General features: G+C 36.9%; 1 protein-coding gene across 10 annotated transcripts in view; it reads right to left on the bottom strand.

Annotated features, from left to right (window-relative positions):
• LOC105468432 (THO complex subunit 2) overlaps nt 1–15,031 on the bottom strand; it is a 133,489-nt gene that overhangs the window by 58,763 nt on the left and 59,695 nt on the right. For all 10 annotated transcript variants that reach the window (XR_979477.3, XM_011718576.3, XM_011718577.2 and 7 more), the window contains exons 9-12: nt 13,133–13,225; nt 9,610–9,765; nt 8,559–8,731; nt 7,082–7,277 (exon numbers count right to left, since the gene is read on the bottom strand). Coding sequence is in view for 9 of the 10 variants with exons in the window: in XM_011718576.3 (XP_011716878.2) it covers nt 7,082–7,277; nt 8,559–8,731; nt 9,610–9,765; nt 13,133–13,225 (618 nt within the window). In the remaining variant the exon portion in view is untranslated. The remainder of the gene's footprint in view (nt 1–7,081; nt 7,278–8,558; nt 8,732–9,609; nt 9,766–13,132; nt 13,226–15,031) is intronic.

The following is a 15,031-nucleotide window of genomic DNA, read 5'->3' as shown; positions in this document are numbered from 1 at the left end:
CAGAAACACTGTAACAGAATGAAGAACGCCTTTGATGGTCTTACTAGGAAATAACACAGCTGAGGAGGAAAAATTTCTAAGCTTGAGGATATCTCCATAGAAGCCTGCAAAATTGAAAAGCAAAGAGAAAAAAGGCTCATAAAAGGCAGAACAGAATATCCAAGAACCGTAGGACTACAAAACTGTAACATATGCATAATGGAAATAGCAGAAGAGAGGAAGGAAGAGAAGAAATATTTGAAGCAATGATGACAGAATTTCCCCCAAACTAGTATCAGGCACCAAACCACAGATGCAGGAAACTCAGAGAACACCAAGCAAGACAGATGCAAAAAATAAATAAATAAATAATAAAACAAAACAAACTACACCTAGGCATATCATGTTATAACTACAGAAAATCAAAGAAAAAGAAAAAAATCCTAAAAGAAGCTGGGTGCGGGGGAGAACACCTTGCTTATAGAGAAGCAAGGGTAAGAACTCCAACACATTTCTCCTCAGAAACTAAGCAAGAGTGGAGTGAAAGATTTAACGTGTTAAGATTAAAAAAACAAACAAAAAAAAAACCTAGAATTCTCGACCCTGTGAAATTATACTTTAAATGTAAAGGAGAAATAAAGACTTTCTCAGACAAAAACTGAGGGAATTTGTTGCCAGTAGACCTGCCTTGCAAGAAATACTAAGTAAGTTCTTTAGACAGAAAGAAAATAATATAGGTCAGAAACTTGGACACATATAAGCAAACAAAAAAAGAAACACTGAAGTAAGATTAAGTGAAGGTAAAATAAGAATGTTTATTTTTCTTATGCTTAACTAATATAACAAAAATAATGGTTTGTTCAAAAGAATAGCAACAATGTATTTGATTACATATGCATATGCATGCGTGTGTGTGTGTGTGTGTGTGTGTGTGTGTGTGTGTGTGTGTAAGCAAATGAATGACTTCAGTGATGTCGGGAGGAAAGAATTAGGATTATGCTGTTATTGTAAGGTACTCACACTACCCATGAGGCAAAATAGTGTGTTTGAAAGTGGACTTGGATCAATTGTAAATGTACATTGCAGACTGTGGGGTAATCACTAAAAAACTTAACCAAAAAAAGGCCAGAAAGGGCAGGAAAAGAGCGGAAGACAAAAACAGGAACAAAAAACAGGGGCAAAAACTAGAAAACAGTAAGAAAAATGGTAGATACTACTATTAATCCAAATACATCAATTACTTCGAACACTGACAGTGTAAACACACCAATTAAAATACATAGATTGTCAGAGCAGATCAAAAACCTAGGTCCACACAAAAACTTGTACAAAGATGCTTACAGCAGCTTTATTCTTGATTGCCACAACTTGGAAGCAACCAACATGTCCTTCAGTAGGTGAGTGGATAAACTGTGATACATCCAGACAATGAAATATTATTCAGTGCTAAAAAGAAATGAGCTATCAAGCCACGAAAAGACATAGAGGAAACCTAAATGTGTATAATTTTACTAAGTGAAAGAAAACAATCTGAAAAGGCTACATACCGTATGATTCCAACTATATGCCTTTCTGAAAAAGGCAAAACCATGCAGACAATGAAAAGCCCAGTGGTTGCCAGGGGTTGTGGGGAGAGAGGGATAAATGAGCAGAGCACAGAGGATTTTTTAGGGCAGTGATAATATTCTATACATTTGACGAGATCCCTAGTATGTACAACACAAAGCAAATCCTGATGTAAACTATGGACTTTGATGTGTCAATGTGGGTTCATCCCTGTAACAAATGTACCACTCTGGTGGGAGATGTTGATTACAAGGGAGGCTATGCACATATGGGGACAGGTGGCATATAACAAATCTCTGTGCCTTCCTCTGGATTTTGCTGTGAACTTAAAATTGCTCTAAAAAATAAAGTCTAAAAAGTGTATAGGTGCTATCAAAAACATTTGAGTATGTCAGATGAGCATGTTAGTGCTCTACAATTAAAGAAAATGTTATTATAGCAAAATGTGTCATTTTATATGAAACAATTCTAGAGCCACCAAACTCCTCCACCGCTTAAGACTAGAACAAGAATCCTCAAAGTTTGGTCTTTGGGCCGGGAGCATCAATATCACAGAAGAACTTACTAGAAATGCAGATTCTAAGGTCTCATCTCAAGACCTACTGAATCAAAAACTCCAAGGATGGGGCCCAACAATCTATTTTAACAAGTCCTCGGCCGGGCGCAGTGGCTCACGCCTGCAATCCCAGCACTTTGGGAGGCCGAGGCAGGCGGATCACGAGGTCAAGAGATCGAGACCATTCTGGCCAACATGGTGAAACCCCATCCTAAAGTACAAAAATTAGCTGGGTGTGGTGGCGCATGCCTGTAGTCCCACCTACTTGGGAGGCTAAGGCAGGAGAACAGCTTGAACCTGGGAGGTGGAGGTTGTAGTGAGCCGAGGTTGTGCCACCACATTCCAGCCTGGCGACAGAGCTGGAATGTCTCAAAACAAACAAACAAACAAAAACAAGTCCTCTGGATGATTACGATGCATGCTGAAGCTTGAGAATCACTGTACTAGGAGTTAGTCCTATATACTACATACCTCAAATTTAAGAAACATATATACACATAATCAGAGAAATAAATTACAAATAACTATAGGGCTAGAAGATAATTCTGTTAAGTGATATCCGGTATAAGTATATAAGCCTCTTTTTAAAAATATGCCTAATTTGTATATATAAGCAACCCTAAGCTTATAAATGAGATTTGTTAAAGAAGTGTAATTGTAAATAAATTATTTGGAACTAAGGTCATATTCACCCTTTAGAAGCAATCTTAAAAATCCTGCTTGAATTCCAAGCTAGACAACAAAACCCTTTTAAATGCAGAACAAATGATTTGTCACAGCAAAATCTTTTATGGGTAAGAACAGATCAAAATTCTAACTCAGATAACTATAAATATTTACTTTTCCATCACAAACTTAGTAATGAGAAAATGCAGATTTCTTCTTACACTGGTCTCTATGGTCAAAATTAACATTTTTCTCTTCCCTTCTGCCCTTCATCTCTGCAAGAATAGACTGGAGTTAATGCAGGAACCTGGCACAACTAGGGCAGAATGGGTGTACAGGATGAATGCAATGGAGAAGGCAAGAGGGGAAGTGTGACAGCTCTACCAAGTGTGTATCTTGGTAATAATATTGTATATGGTTATGTACAGGACTTCCATGAGTTGGAGGTTTGGTCTCCTGCTCACAAGTTTCATACTTGTAACCAAACAAAGAATTTCAGAACAAGAGACCTGAACATTAAGATTTTCAAGTAAAAAGAGCAGCATTAGGTAGGTGAAAGTATGAGGAGAAACAGGCTGTTTATATAGTCTCAAAGTATTATATCTTCCCGCAAGACGTATCTTAATAACAAAGGGAAAAAACAGTAACTGTATAGTGGAGAAACCTGGCAGAGATCACCTTAACCAAATGATAAAGTTAACATCACTAGCAATGGAACAAAGTGACTTCATGTGCATCTGATATGATGCACTGGAAAAAATACAGCCCTTCTGTTTCTTGAGCAGGCACTAGCTAACATGAATCATCCTTTTCAGACAATAAAAATCAAGAGTGAAACATTACTATATTTCCTAAATTTCTTTAAATTTTTTTATTGGTACAAATATTTGTACATATTTGTGGGGTATATGTGATAATTTGTTACAAGCAATCCCATTACCAGGTATTTATCAAAAGGAAAAGTAATCAATATATCAAAAGGATACCTGTACCCTCATGTTTACTGCAATACTACTCACAACAGCAAAGTTATGGAATCAACCTATTAAGTGCCCATCAATTGATGAATGAATAAAATGTGATGTATATATACACAATGGAATACTATTCAGCCATAAAAAAAGAATGAAATCATATCATTTGCAGCAATGTTGATGGAACTAGAGGTCTTTATGTTAAGTGAAATAAGCCAGGCACAGAAAGACAAATATCATATGTTTTCACTCATGTGAAAGCTAAAAAAGTGGTCTCATGACTGGGCACAGTGATTCACGCCTGTAATCCCAGCATTTTGGGATACTAAGAAGGTCAGATCACCTGAGGTCAGGAGTTCGAGACCAGCCTGGCAAACATGGTGAAACCCCGTCTTTACTAAAAATACAAAAACTAGTTGGGCTTGGTGGCGGGCACCTGTAATCCCAGCTACTCGGGAGGCTGAAGCAGGAAAATTACTTGAACCCAGGAGGCGGAGGTTGCAGTGAGCCAAGATCGCACCACTGCACTCCAGCCTGGGCGACAAGAGCAAAACTCCATCTCAAAAACAAAACAAAACAAAAAAAAAAAAGTGGTCTCATGGAGGGAGAGGCTAGAATGACAGATAACAGAGGCTGGGGGTGAGGGGGAATAAACAGACGTTGATTAATAGGTACAAATATGCAGTTAGATTGACGGAATGAATTCCCATGTTCAATAGCAGAGTAGGGTGACTACAGTTAACAATGTATTGTATATTTCAAAATAGCTAGAACAGAGGACTTAGAATGTTCCCAACATTTAGAAATGATATACTTTCATTTCATATGAATATTACATAAAAAGCAATATATATAGTAATAATTAACTACTTAACAGATTTCTTTAGAGTACCTTTACATAATTTAAATTTGTGGGCACTAAAAACAACCTACCTAGGCAACATAGAGAGACTTTGTCTCTACAAATATTTTAAAAAATTAGCCAGGCATGGCAGCATGCACCTGTGGTCCTAGCTACTCGGGCTGCTGAGGCAGGAAGATCCCTTCAGCGTGAGAGATCAAGGCTGCAGTGAGCCATGGTGGTGCCACTTACACTCCAGCCTTCATGACAAAGTGCAACCCTATCTCAAAAACAAACAAAAAAAACTACCAGCTAAGTATAAAAAGGCAAGTCAAATATTTCAGATGTCAAGAAATTAATATACAATAGCCATTAGTATTTCTATACAGTTACTGTTGTCGAAAATTCAAATTAGATATAATCACCAAACACTGAAGACACCCTGCATTTGTGCTTTTTAACAACGTCTAGATGTTTTTTCAGTTGTCATGTTTCACAACTTTAAAGAAACTATGTATAATTCTTTTCAGCTTTAAAACCTTGGGCTGGGCAAAGATTTCTTAGAGCATGAAAAGCAAACCATAAAAGAAAAATACTACTAAATTGGAATTAATCAAACGTTAAAATTTTTTTGCTGTTAAAAAATAGTTAACAAAATGAAAAGGCAAATCAGACTAAGAAAAAAATTTCCAAATATCACATGTCTGGTAAGGCCTTGCATCCAGAATAAAGAACTCTTACAACTCAATAATAAAAAGACAAATAATCCAACTTAAAAATGTGCAAGAGACATGAACAGACATTTCACTAAAGATAACTATAAATGGCAAATAAGCACATGAAAAGATGATCAACATCCCTAGTCACCGGAACGAAATTAAAAGTTCAGCGAGACACCACTACATACCCACTAGAATGACTAAAATTTAAAAGAGTGACAACACCAGGTGTTGGTGGGAATGTGGAACAATTAGAAGTCTCATACAACAGCTCTTAGGAATGCAAAATGGTACAGACGCTTTGAAACAGTTTGGTAATTTTTTATGAAATTAAACATATAGTTACTCATATGACCCATCAATCCCACTCCTAGAGACACAAAAACACATGCCTCCCAAAAGACTTGTGCAAGAATATTGAAAGCAGCGCTACAATAGCCTCCAAGTAGAAACAACCCAAATGCCCATCAACTGGTGGCTACACTCCGGTACATCTATGTAATAAAATATCACTCAGCAATAAAGGAAACTACTGACACATGCAACTTGGATAAATCTCGAAAGCTTAAATGGAAGAAACTAGACAGAGAAGAGTATATACCATATGATTCCATTTATTAATTAAGATGTAGAAAAAGCAAAACTATAGTGATGGAAAGCCTATCAGAGGTTGCCAGGAACAGCAATGGAAGGAGGGAACTTCTATATCATGATTGTAGTAGTGAACATACAACTGTATGCATTTGTCAAAACTCATCGAATTGTACACTTAAAATTGTAGAAGTTTACTGTATTTAAATTATACCTCAAAGTTGATTTTTTAAAAAAGCATAAATGTTTACGTTAGGATAATAACTAGAATGGAGTATGAGAAAGACTCTAGGTTGCAGGTACTATTCTATTTTTTGATTTGGGTAGTGGACATATGGGTGCTTAGTTTAGGGAAAGTCACTGAGCTGTATTTTTCCATATGTATGTTTTATTTCAATAAAAATCTTACTAAAAAAAAAAAAAATGGGTCCTCAACAGTCTGAGGCTGAAAAGACTTCTTACACATAGCAGCAATGATTGAAAACTACACTCAAGAAAATGACTAGATGGTAAGCAGAGGAAAAGAATGCAAGGTAACCACTAATTATAAGGGAATTCAAAAAGCGGCCACTTGTCTGAAGTACATTTTCCTATGTGAGGGACTTAACTAATAATCTAGCTAGATTTGGGTTATATTAATATATACAGTTATGCACCATTTAACAATGTTTCGGTTGATGGACCACATATACGACCAGGGTCATATAATACTATACTAGAGCTAAAAAATTCCTATTGCCTAGTGATATCATGGTTGTCCTAACAACTTAGTGCAAGGTATTACCTTTTATATGTTTAGATATGTTCAGATACACAAATACTTAACAGTGTATTACAACTGCCCATAGTATTCAGTATGGTAACATTCTGTACAGATTTGTAGCCTAGGAGTAACAGGTCATACCATATAGCCTAGGTTATGTAGTAGGTCACACCATCTAGGCTTGTAGAAGTACACTCTCTGACGTTTGCACAATGACGAATCACCTAATGATGCATTTCTCACCTGTCGTTAAGCAACACGTGACTGTATATGGTTAGGACACACTGGAATTTTCCACAAACCTCACTCAACATAACCCTTTATTAACTGAGGTTCATATTTTTATTTCTAAAGATACTCATAACACAAGTACACTCAGAACATTTTCATTTCAAAATTTAGGTTTGTAAGAAAAATCTTACTTACCTCCTTCATAAATGACTTGCCTATGCGCACCACTTTTGCAAATAAAATGGGATCGTGAGAAAGGTGAGGACCAAGGTAACAGAACATATTGAACACGTCTCTCCTCAAATCTTCAAAGCTCTCAGCTTGTTTTGGTGCCCTCTTGTTTTGCAAAGCATTAACAGGTGAGCCTTTAGCACCTTTAGGAACACCAACTCTATTTTAAAAAGTAAAATAAATAAATAAATACATATATATAATAAATATAACTATATACACACACACTACAATATCTATCATTTTAAGTTAACAAAGTTATCTTAATCAGCGAAATGTTTTCTTGCTCATATTTGCTTTCTACATTTCAATTGTGCCTAACTTTATTATACCAGATAATTCTCAACTGGTAGAAACACATAAAAACAACAGTCATTAGAGAAAAAAAAAAAAATCAGAACTCAGAGGAGAATGTTCCAAATTAACTGCTTAATCAGAGAAGTGCGGATTTCAAGGAACATCTAACATACACCAACTGAATCTGCTTTTAAACTTGGCCAGTATCGTGAACTTGGATGTGGGAATGGGAAACAAGGGATGGACCTAAGATACACTGAAAGATGAAACAGAAAAATATGGATATAACAACACTGATTCAAGTCAACTGACATTGACATTTCTCAATCTGGATTCCACAACCTAGAGTATGTAGAATGTGGTGGTAGGGAAAGTGAGTCACGTAATTAAAGAGGGTCACTTCAGGAGATCACACCCAGAGTTCCCACCTGCTCAGCAGGTGTCCCACTGTGGAGTCACAGGGGTCACTCTCTAAGAAGCCTGCATGGTCCACGGCCCATGAGGTGACACTGACGGCGGCAACCAGCAGCTACACAAAAGTCACAAGGCTGAGGCTTTTGAGGCAGGCTCTGATCTATGGGGCTGTAGCCAGAGCTGCTATCAATACTGCTCCTACGTATCCTGCAAGTAGGCAGAAAGCTAAAGGACTAGACGACATAGTAACCAGGGATGATAAGAGAGGCTGCACTAGTAATTTCCAGAACAGCAACCTATATGCCAGGAAAGGTAAGGGAATCAGAAAGGCAATGTCCTCACTCAGAGCCACTCAGCCAGGATAGAGAAAAATTACACTAAGAAAAAACTTCAGGAATTCTTCTTTGCCCCTCCCAACCACTGAGAGGAGGAAAAGTCAAAACCAGAAGAATGGGGTTTCAACTCTCAATGGAACAAACGTAACCTAGAAGTCTAACTTGTAGTTTTTAGACTACACTGCAGCACACATTCTAGAACCCCTGGTGTAGACGTTAGAAGACAAGCCACTGATTAATATATATCAGACTGATACACTCTGTGAATAGTTCTTATCTTTTGATAAAAGGTACTATAATACATGCTTGGTTTGAGGAGATAAGATAAATACAGAATTTGTTGTAGTCCTAAGCTATTTCTACCTCAATGATTAGTAAAGTATACAGATACATACCTTCGGTAGAGAGGCTCAATAGTTATATGAATGAGCTTGCAAATAGCAAGGGCTATTAGCTTGTGTGAAGCTGCATAGTATGGAGGCATCTGATCCATAATGTTCTGTGCATGTTGCCAATCACCAATCTTTAATAAGGCTTCCAACAAGCCAAGTTTTTGGTTATCAGGTGGCTAAAAATGAATAGTCAAAACTAAGATACTCAGGATACAGACATCAAGAAATCTTAATACTTCATCACTTAAAAAATTGACCTAAGCAACACATCAAAAATATTTGTTATTCATGGGAAATTAAACAATATATTCCTGAAAATACAATCAAAATTTTTAGCTATTGAAAAAACATCAGGGCCAGGCGCAGCAGCTCACACCTATAGTCCCAGGAACTTGGGAGGTTGAGGTGGGCAGATCACTTGAGCTCAGAAGTTTGAGACAAGCCTGGGCAACATGGCAAAATCCCATCTCTACAAAAAATACAAAAATTAGCCAGGTGTGGTGGTGCATGCCTGTAGTCCCAGCTACTCAAGAGGCTAAGGCGGGAGAATTACTTGAGTCTAGGAAGCAGAAGACTGCAATGAGCTGTAATCATGTCACTGAACTCCAGCCTGGGTGAAAGAGTGAGACCCTGTCTCAAAAATAATAATAAATTAATTTTTAAAAAAAACAGACACAGGCATTACAGTTTATAGACTTGGAATTAAGTTCTACTTAATGTTATGTCGTGCCACAGGAAACCAGAATTCATCATCTATGAGAATCCCTTTAGGATTTGAGGGCCACTAATACACAGAGGACAATTAAAGTCAATACCTCTTGTGATTTTACTTAGAAAACATTTTGAAATTTATACAAGAAAAAAATATGACAGCTTCTCTTAAAAAGGAGCCATTCAGATTAAAAATAAAACCACTGGAGCAAATGATCCAGAAAATGAGGTTTCAGCAAAATGAAAACTAAGAAATTATTCTTCCATAAATGACTATTTAGAAGTTAAATTTCATAATTCAAAATCCAGAAGACACTTAATCTTACTAGAATGAATTACATACCTTCTCTACTTTCTCCTCTTCTTTTTCCTTTTCTTTCTCTCGCTCATCCATTTTTTCAGAAGACAACACAACCATCGTAAGCTTTCTAACAATTTGCTTAGCTTCTGCAATTTCTCGTTTATGTTCATCCATAATGCAATTATCAGCTGGAAGAAGCTAAAAATGGTACATTAAAATTTCATAAAACAGCTAATACCAACTACCTGTTCACATAAAAAGCAAACACTATTCTCAATTGATAAAACTAAAAATAAGAAGTCTAACTTATTCATGACCATTTGCCTTCTAAGTAAATTCCAGTTATTTTCTTATAATTTGACAGAATTAAGTACCTGAATTCTGTACCCCTTTTAAAATCAAGTCGCAGCTCAAAGTTTCACATCTTCTGTCTGATAGAGTCCCTAAAGTAATATAATACCACAACAGTGATGTTTTCCATTGAATTTATTAGTTTACCCAAGAAAATATATAGCAGTTCCATTAAAAACATTACAAATTTCCCCATTAAAGGCTAAACTCCAAATTAAATAAAGCATTGCAATATGGATCCAATACAGGAAAGGTGAGCTACTGAATAACATGAAGAGATAAATTTAAATCATCTAAATGAAAAATTTTAGGTAGAAAAATTATTAGTAACTTGACATCTCACTTCTTCTAGAAGCTTATTTAACTTAAGTCACAAGCCAGTTACTAGTTTACTGCAAAAGGAAAAGTACTATGTGCATAGTCAACCCTCCATTATGAAAAAGGCTCAAGTATCTCAAGTACAGTCACCTTGTATGAGTGAAAGATGATTAATGTAGACATTTATAAAATAACCCTAACACAAAGAAAAATTCAGGCAACAAACCATTACTTAGTAGTTTCTGCTAGTCACTATAAACTATAAAAGAAATGTTCCTGCCCCCTAAAAATGCATAATCTATTTCATTAATTAGGTTTAACATAAACAGTAAATGAAAATAATAATGAAATATTAAACATTATAGATTCCATTCCATTAATCAAAAAAAAAAAAAAAAAAAAAAAGGAAGGAGAGAAAAGTCACTATGGACTGGTGCAAGGAAGTAAGCAAGACTTTTTCTCATTCTGTATGTTCTCCCCTGGCAATCAAACACATTTTTATTGCTGTACTTATACACCTGGCACAGGTCCTCTTGTTTTATTTTTTATTTATTTATTTATTTATTTATTTATTTATTTATTTTTTTGAGTCAGTTTCGCTCTTGTTGCCCAGGCTGGAGTGAAATGGCACGATCTCGGCTCACCGCAACCTCCACTTCCCAGGTTCAAGCAATTCTGTCTCAGCCTCTCGAGTAGCTGGGATTACAGGCATGGGCCACCACCCCCGGGGTAATTTTGTACTTTTAGTAGAGATGGGATTTCAGCATGTTGGTCAGGCTGGTCTTCAACTCCTGACCTCAGGTGATCTGCCCGCCTTGGCCTCCCAAAGTGCTGGGATTACAAGCGTGAGCCACCGCGCCCGGCCATAGGTCCTTACCTTTTACCCAGACAATTACAACTCCCTCTAATGGGCAAACTGTTTCTTCTTATAGTTCTCTCAACTTTTATTTCTGTGTATTTTGAGAATATGTCATTAGATACATGTAAAGTTAGAACTGTTTTTATCTTCCTAGTGAGCACAATCTTGTTATTATGAAGTAGCCCTCTTTGTCTCCTTCTGCCAAAAAGTCTATTTTGTCCAACAATAATAAGTTTGCTGATATATTTTCTCATCCTTTTACTATCAACATTTCATTATCCTTAGGTTTAAGCTGTTTCTCATAAAAATAATAAACTCATTTTTAATTCCATTTGACAATCTTTGTCATATTAACAGGACCACTTAGTCTGCTTACATTTACTGTTAAATGCAATCATAATGAGTAATAAATCTATCATCAATTTGTACTTTCCACATATGCCGGTCTATACTTCCCTGTAAAGTCATACCTAGGTTTTTAAATTCTCCCTTTTCTGTCCAATTTTCCATATTCTCAGTTTCTACATCACATCTCTCCTTTAAATACTAAATGGTTCTCCACTCCCAACAGAAAAATCCAGATTCTTTACTATGTCACTTAAGCCCTTAGCAGTTTAGCTATTCCATCCTCATTCCCCCCTATATATCACCCTAGGCTCCAACCACTCTGAGCTTCCTGACAGTCCCATAAAGGGATAAAAAAGCCCTTTCAAATCTCCTGCCTTGGCTGGGCATGGTGGCTCATGCCTGTAATCCCAGCACTTTGGGAGGCTGAGGCAGACAGATCACCTGAGGTCAGGAGTTCAAGACCAGCCTGGCCAACACGGTGAAACCCCATCTCTACTAAAAATACAAAAATTACTTGGGCATGGTGGCGTGCACCTGTAATCCCAGCTACTTGGGAGGCTGAGGCAGGAGAATCGCTTGAACCGGGAGGCGGAGGTTGTAGTGAGCTGAGATCGCACCACTGCACTCCAGCCTGGGTAACAGTGAGACTCTGTCTCAAAAAAACAACAACAACAACAACTCCTCCTGTCTTTATACTCAGTTAATTCTACTTACAAAGTTTTCTACCATTTCAGCCTAGATGACCCTACTTGTCTATCAAGATCCCAGTTCAACATAACTAGTTTGGGAAAGTCTTCCAAAAGCCCCCCAAGACAGATATGGTCACTATCTATTCTGAGCTTTGTGAATATCTCCAATAGAGTACCTATTAAATAATGCAAAATTTTTTTTTCCTTTGCTAGACTATGACTGCTTCCAAGGTAGAGACCAAGTTTTACTCAACTCTGTAGCCACAGTATACAAAAATAGGCAATGATGTTAATAAAGTGATTTCAAAGGCAGTGAAGATGATATCACCTTTGGACATATTTGTTTTAAAATAATAGATATCCTAATGCAAAACCTAATAGAAGAGGAATTTATACACTATTAGCCTAGATTTTCAAACTGATGGCTAAATTTTTGTTAAACTAGAGATCAACTGCCACAATCATGAACTCTTCTACATCCTGGGTCCAGCAATAAAAGCATAATAGTAGTCATTTAGTGCACACAAATAACACAAGAAAAATATTTTTTAAATATACTAAACATAAAAATACACTAATGAAGTTCCCCATTCATCCTGAATGCCTAAAATTAACAGTTTAGAGAGAAAGCAGTATATAGGTAACTCCGTATTTCTCATCATTTGTAGATAATAAAAAGGCTTAAAAAACCACATTGGTTAGAACTTGGCCTCTCTCCCCATGAGCTACTCCTTGATGACAGTTAAGAACTTGAACTTCATATCCAAACTCAAACTCCGTAAAGGTGACCAAAAAGGTATGTAATTTTCATAGACTGCCAAAGAACTAAATTCATTCACTTTATAAAATAAACAAAAAGCAACAATGTAGTGGGGCTTCAAAGAGTAAGACTTGAGAACCTAGAACCAACCCAATCCTGGGGGTGCTATGTGGCTACCTACTCCTCTTCCCTACCCTTGGGACAGACAACCAAATATTCTTAGCAGCCCACTTGACTTACATGTACATAAAGATCATCTAAATCAATAAGATTAAATTGCAGAAGTACTGCTGCAACTCTGTATAAAGATGATGGTGTCTCGCCATTTGGTTCCTAGAAATATAAAAAAAAGTTTCCACTTAGTGCAGAAAGGACAATTAAAGCAACATCCTTCACCTACCAATAAGTAAGAACAATTAGATCAAATACTCTAGGCCAAGAAAGTGCTTCACTGCTCTTCCTTATCTTACCAAACATCTGAATTCAATACAAGGATTATTATGCCAACATCCCTTTTCACATTGGAACATCTTCTGAAGAACACAAGGAAAGTAATTTCAAAAATGGACACAATTTACAGTGCAGGTTAACATTTAAATAAAATCTCACAACTGAATAGAGTGATATTTTATAATGCACAAGATTTAGTCTGCAGTTCTGTTTATATCTGTGTTTTCTTTTCTGTTCTTTGTGTGTTTTTTGGTTTTAGGGGTTTTTTTTGATACAGGGTCTCACTCTGTCACCCAGTCTGGAGTGCAGTGGCATGATCATGGCTCACTGCAGCCCTGACCTCCCAGGCTCAAGCGATCCTCCCATCTCAGCCTCCTGAGTAGCTGAACTACAGGTACATGCCCCCACACTCGACTTTTTTTTTTTTTTTTTTTAATAGAGATGGGGTCTCACTACGTCGCTCAGGCTGATCTCGAACTCCTGGGCTCTAGTGATCCTCCCACCTCAGCCTCCCAAAGTGATGAGATTACAGGCATGAGCCACCACGCCTGGCTGATACATGTGTGTTTTCTTAACTTGCTTTTTCAAATTAGTTCTCAGTGGAGACGCAGAGAGACAAACTGACAAGTGCAGAAGAACCATCAGCGTTTGCTTTATATTTTTCTTCCTTTAATTTTATTTCTAGGGTTTTATACTAAGTATATCTGGCTGTCAGTTGATGTTCCCCACAAAACAGGTGTACGTAAATATTACAGATGAATAAATCGATGTTTTAAAGTACAGAATGTCAAAGTCAATTCCAGGCTAGCCATGAGGACCCTACATAGAAACATAAGAATCTTTGAATGCTATGAATTTTCAAATCTAATTTGCATACTGCTGAGGTCAGATGAATGGAACAGTGACGTGAGAATAACTGGCAATAACTAACTGGCCAAATGTAAATAAAAAGCAAACAATAACAATACACTATGTTCTTTTTATACTCAATACTGAAAATGAGACCTTTGTATGTAAGGTTCTTCCCACAATTGTGAAATTATGCAAATAAAATACAAAGCTAACCAAACTAATGTTTATCATTTATAGAAGGCATTGTTTCACTCTATTTTTAAAAAACAGATGAGATGTCTTCAATGTAACAATAGTTTCCTAATTCTAATTTGTTTGCAGGCCAGGCACAGCAGCTCAAGCCTGTAATCCCAACACTTTGCGAGGCCAAGGTGGGCAGATCACCTGAGGTCAGGAGTTTCAGACCAACCCGGACAACACACTGAAACCCCGTCTCTACTAAAAATACAAAAATTAGCCGGGCGTGGTGGCAGCCACCTATAATACCAGCTACTTGGGAGGCTGAGGCAGGAGAATCACTTCAGCCCAGGAGGCGGAGGTTGCAGTGAGCCAAGATCATGCCACTGCACTCCAGCCTGGGTGACAAAGAGAGACTCCATCTCAAAAAACTTTTTAAAACATATAAAAATAAATGTTTATAAATGGTTATTTAGTATCAAAACATTTTCCCATAAAAACCAATTGTTGCCAGGGTTTCAAAACAAACTCACAAAAGCTTATTTAACTTATTGACAACCTCTCCTCCACTACCTGACTTGAATGTACCAGAGCCATGTTCATTACTCCCTTCATTCTTGTTTAAATAAATCACCACAATATGCCCCACACTCTCATCCA

The sequence above is a fragment of the Macaca nemestrina genome, chromosome X (assembly GCF_043159975.1).
Source record: "Macaca nemestrina isolate mMacNem1 chromosome X, mMacNem.hap1, whole genome shotgun sequence".
In the NCBI taxonomy this organism is placed as follows: domain Eukaryota; kingdom Metazoa; phylum Chordata; class Mammalia; order Primates; family Cercopithecidae; genus Macaca; species Macaca nemestrina.
This window is presented reverse-complemented; position numbering and strand designations above follow the sequence as displayed.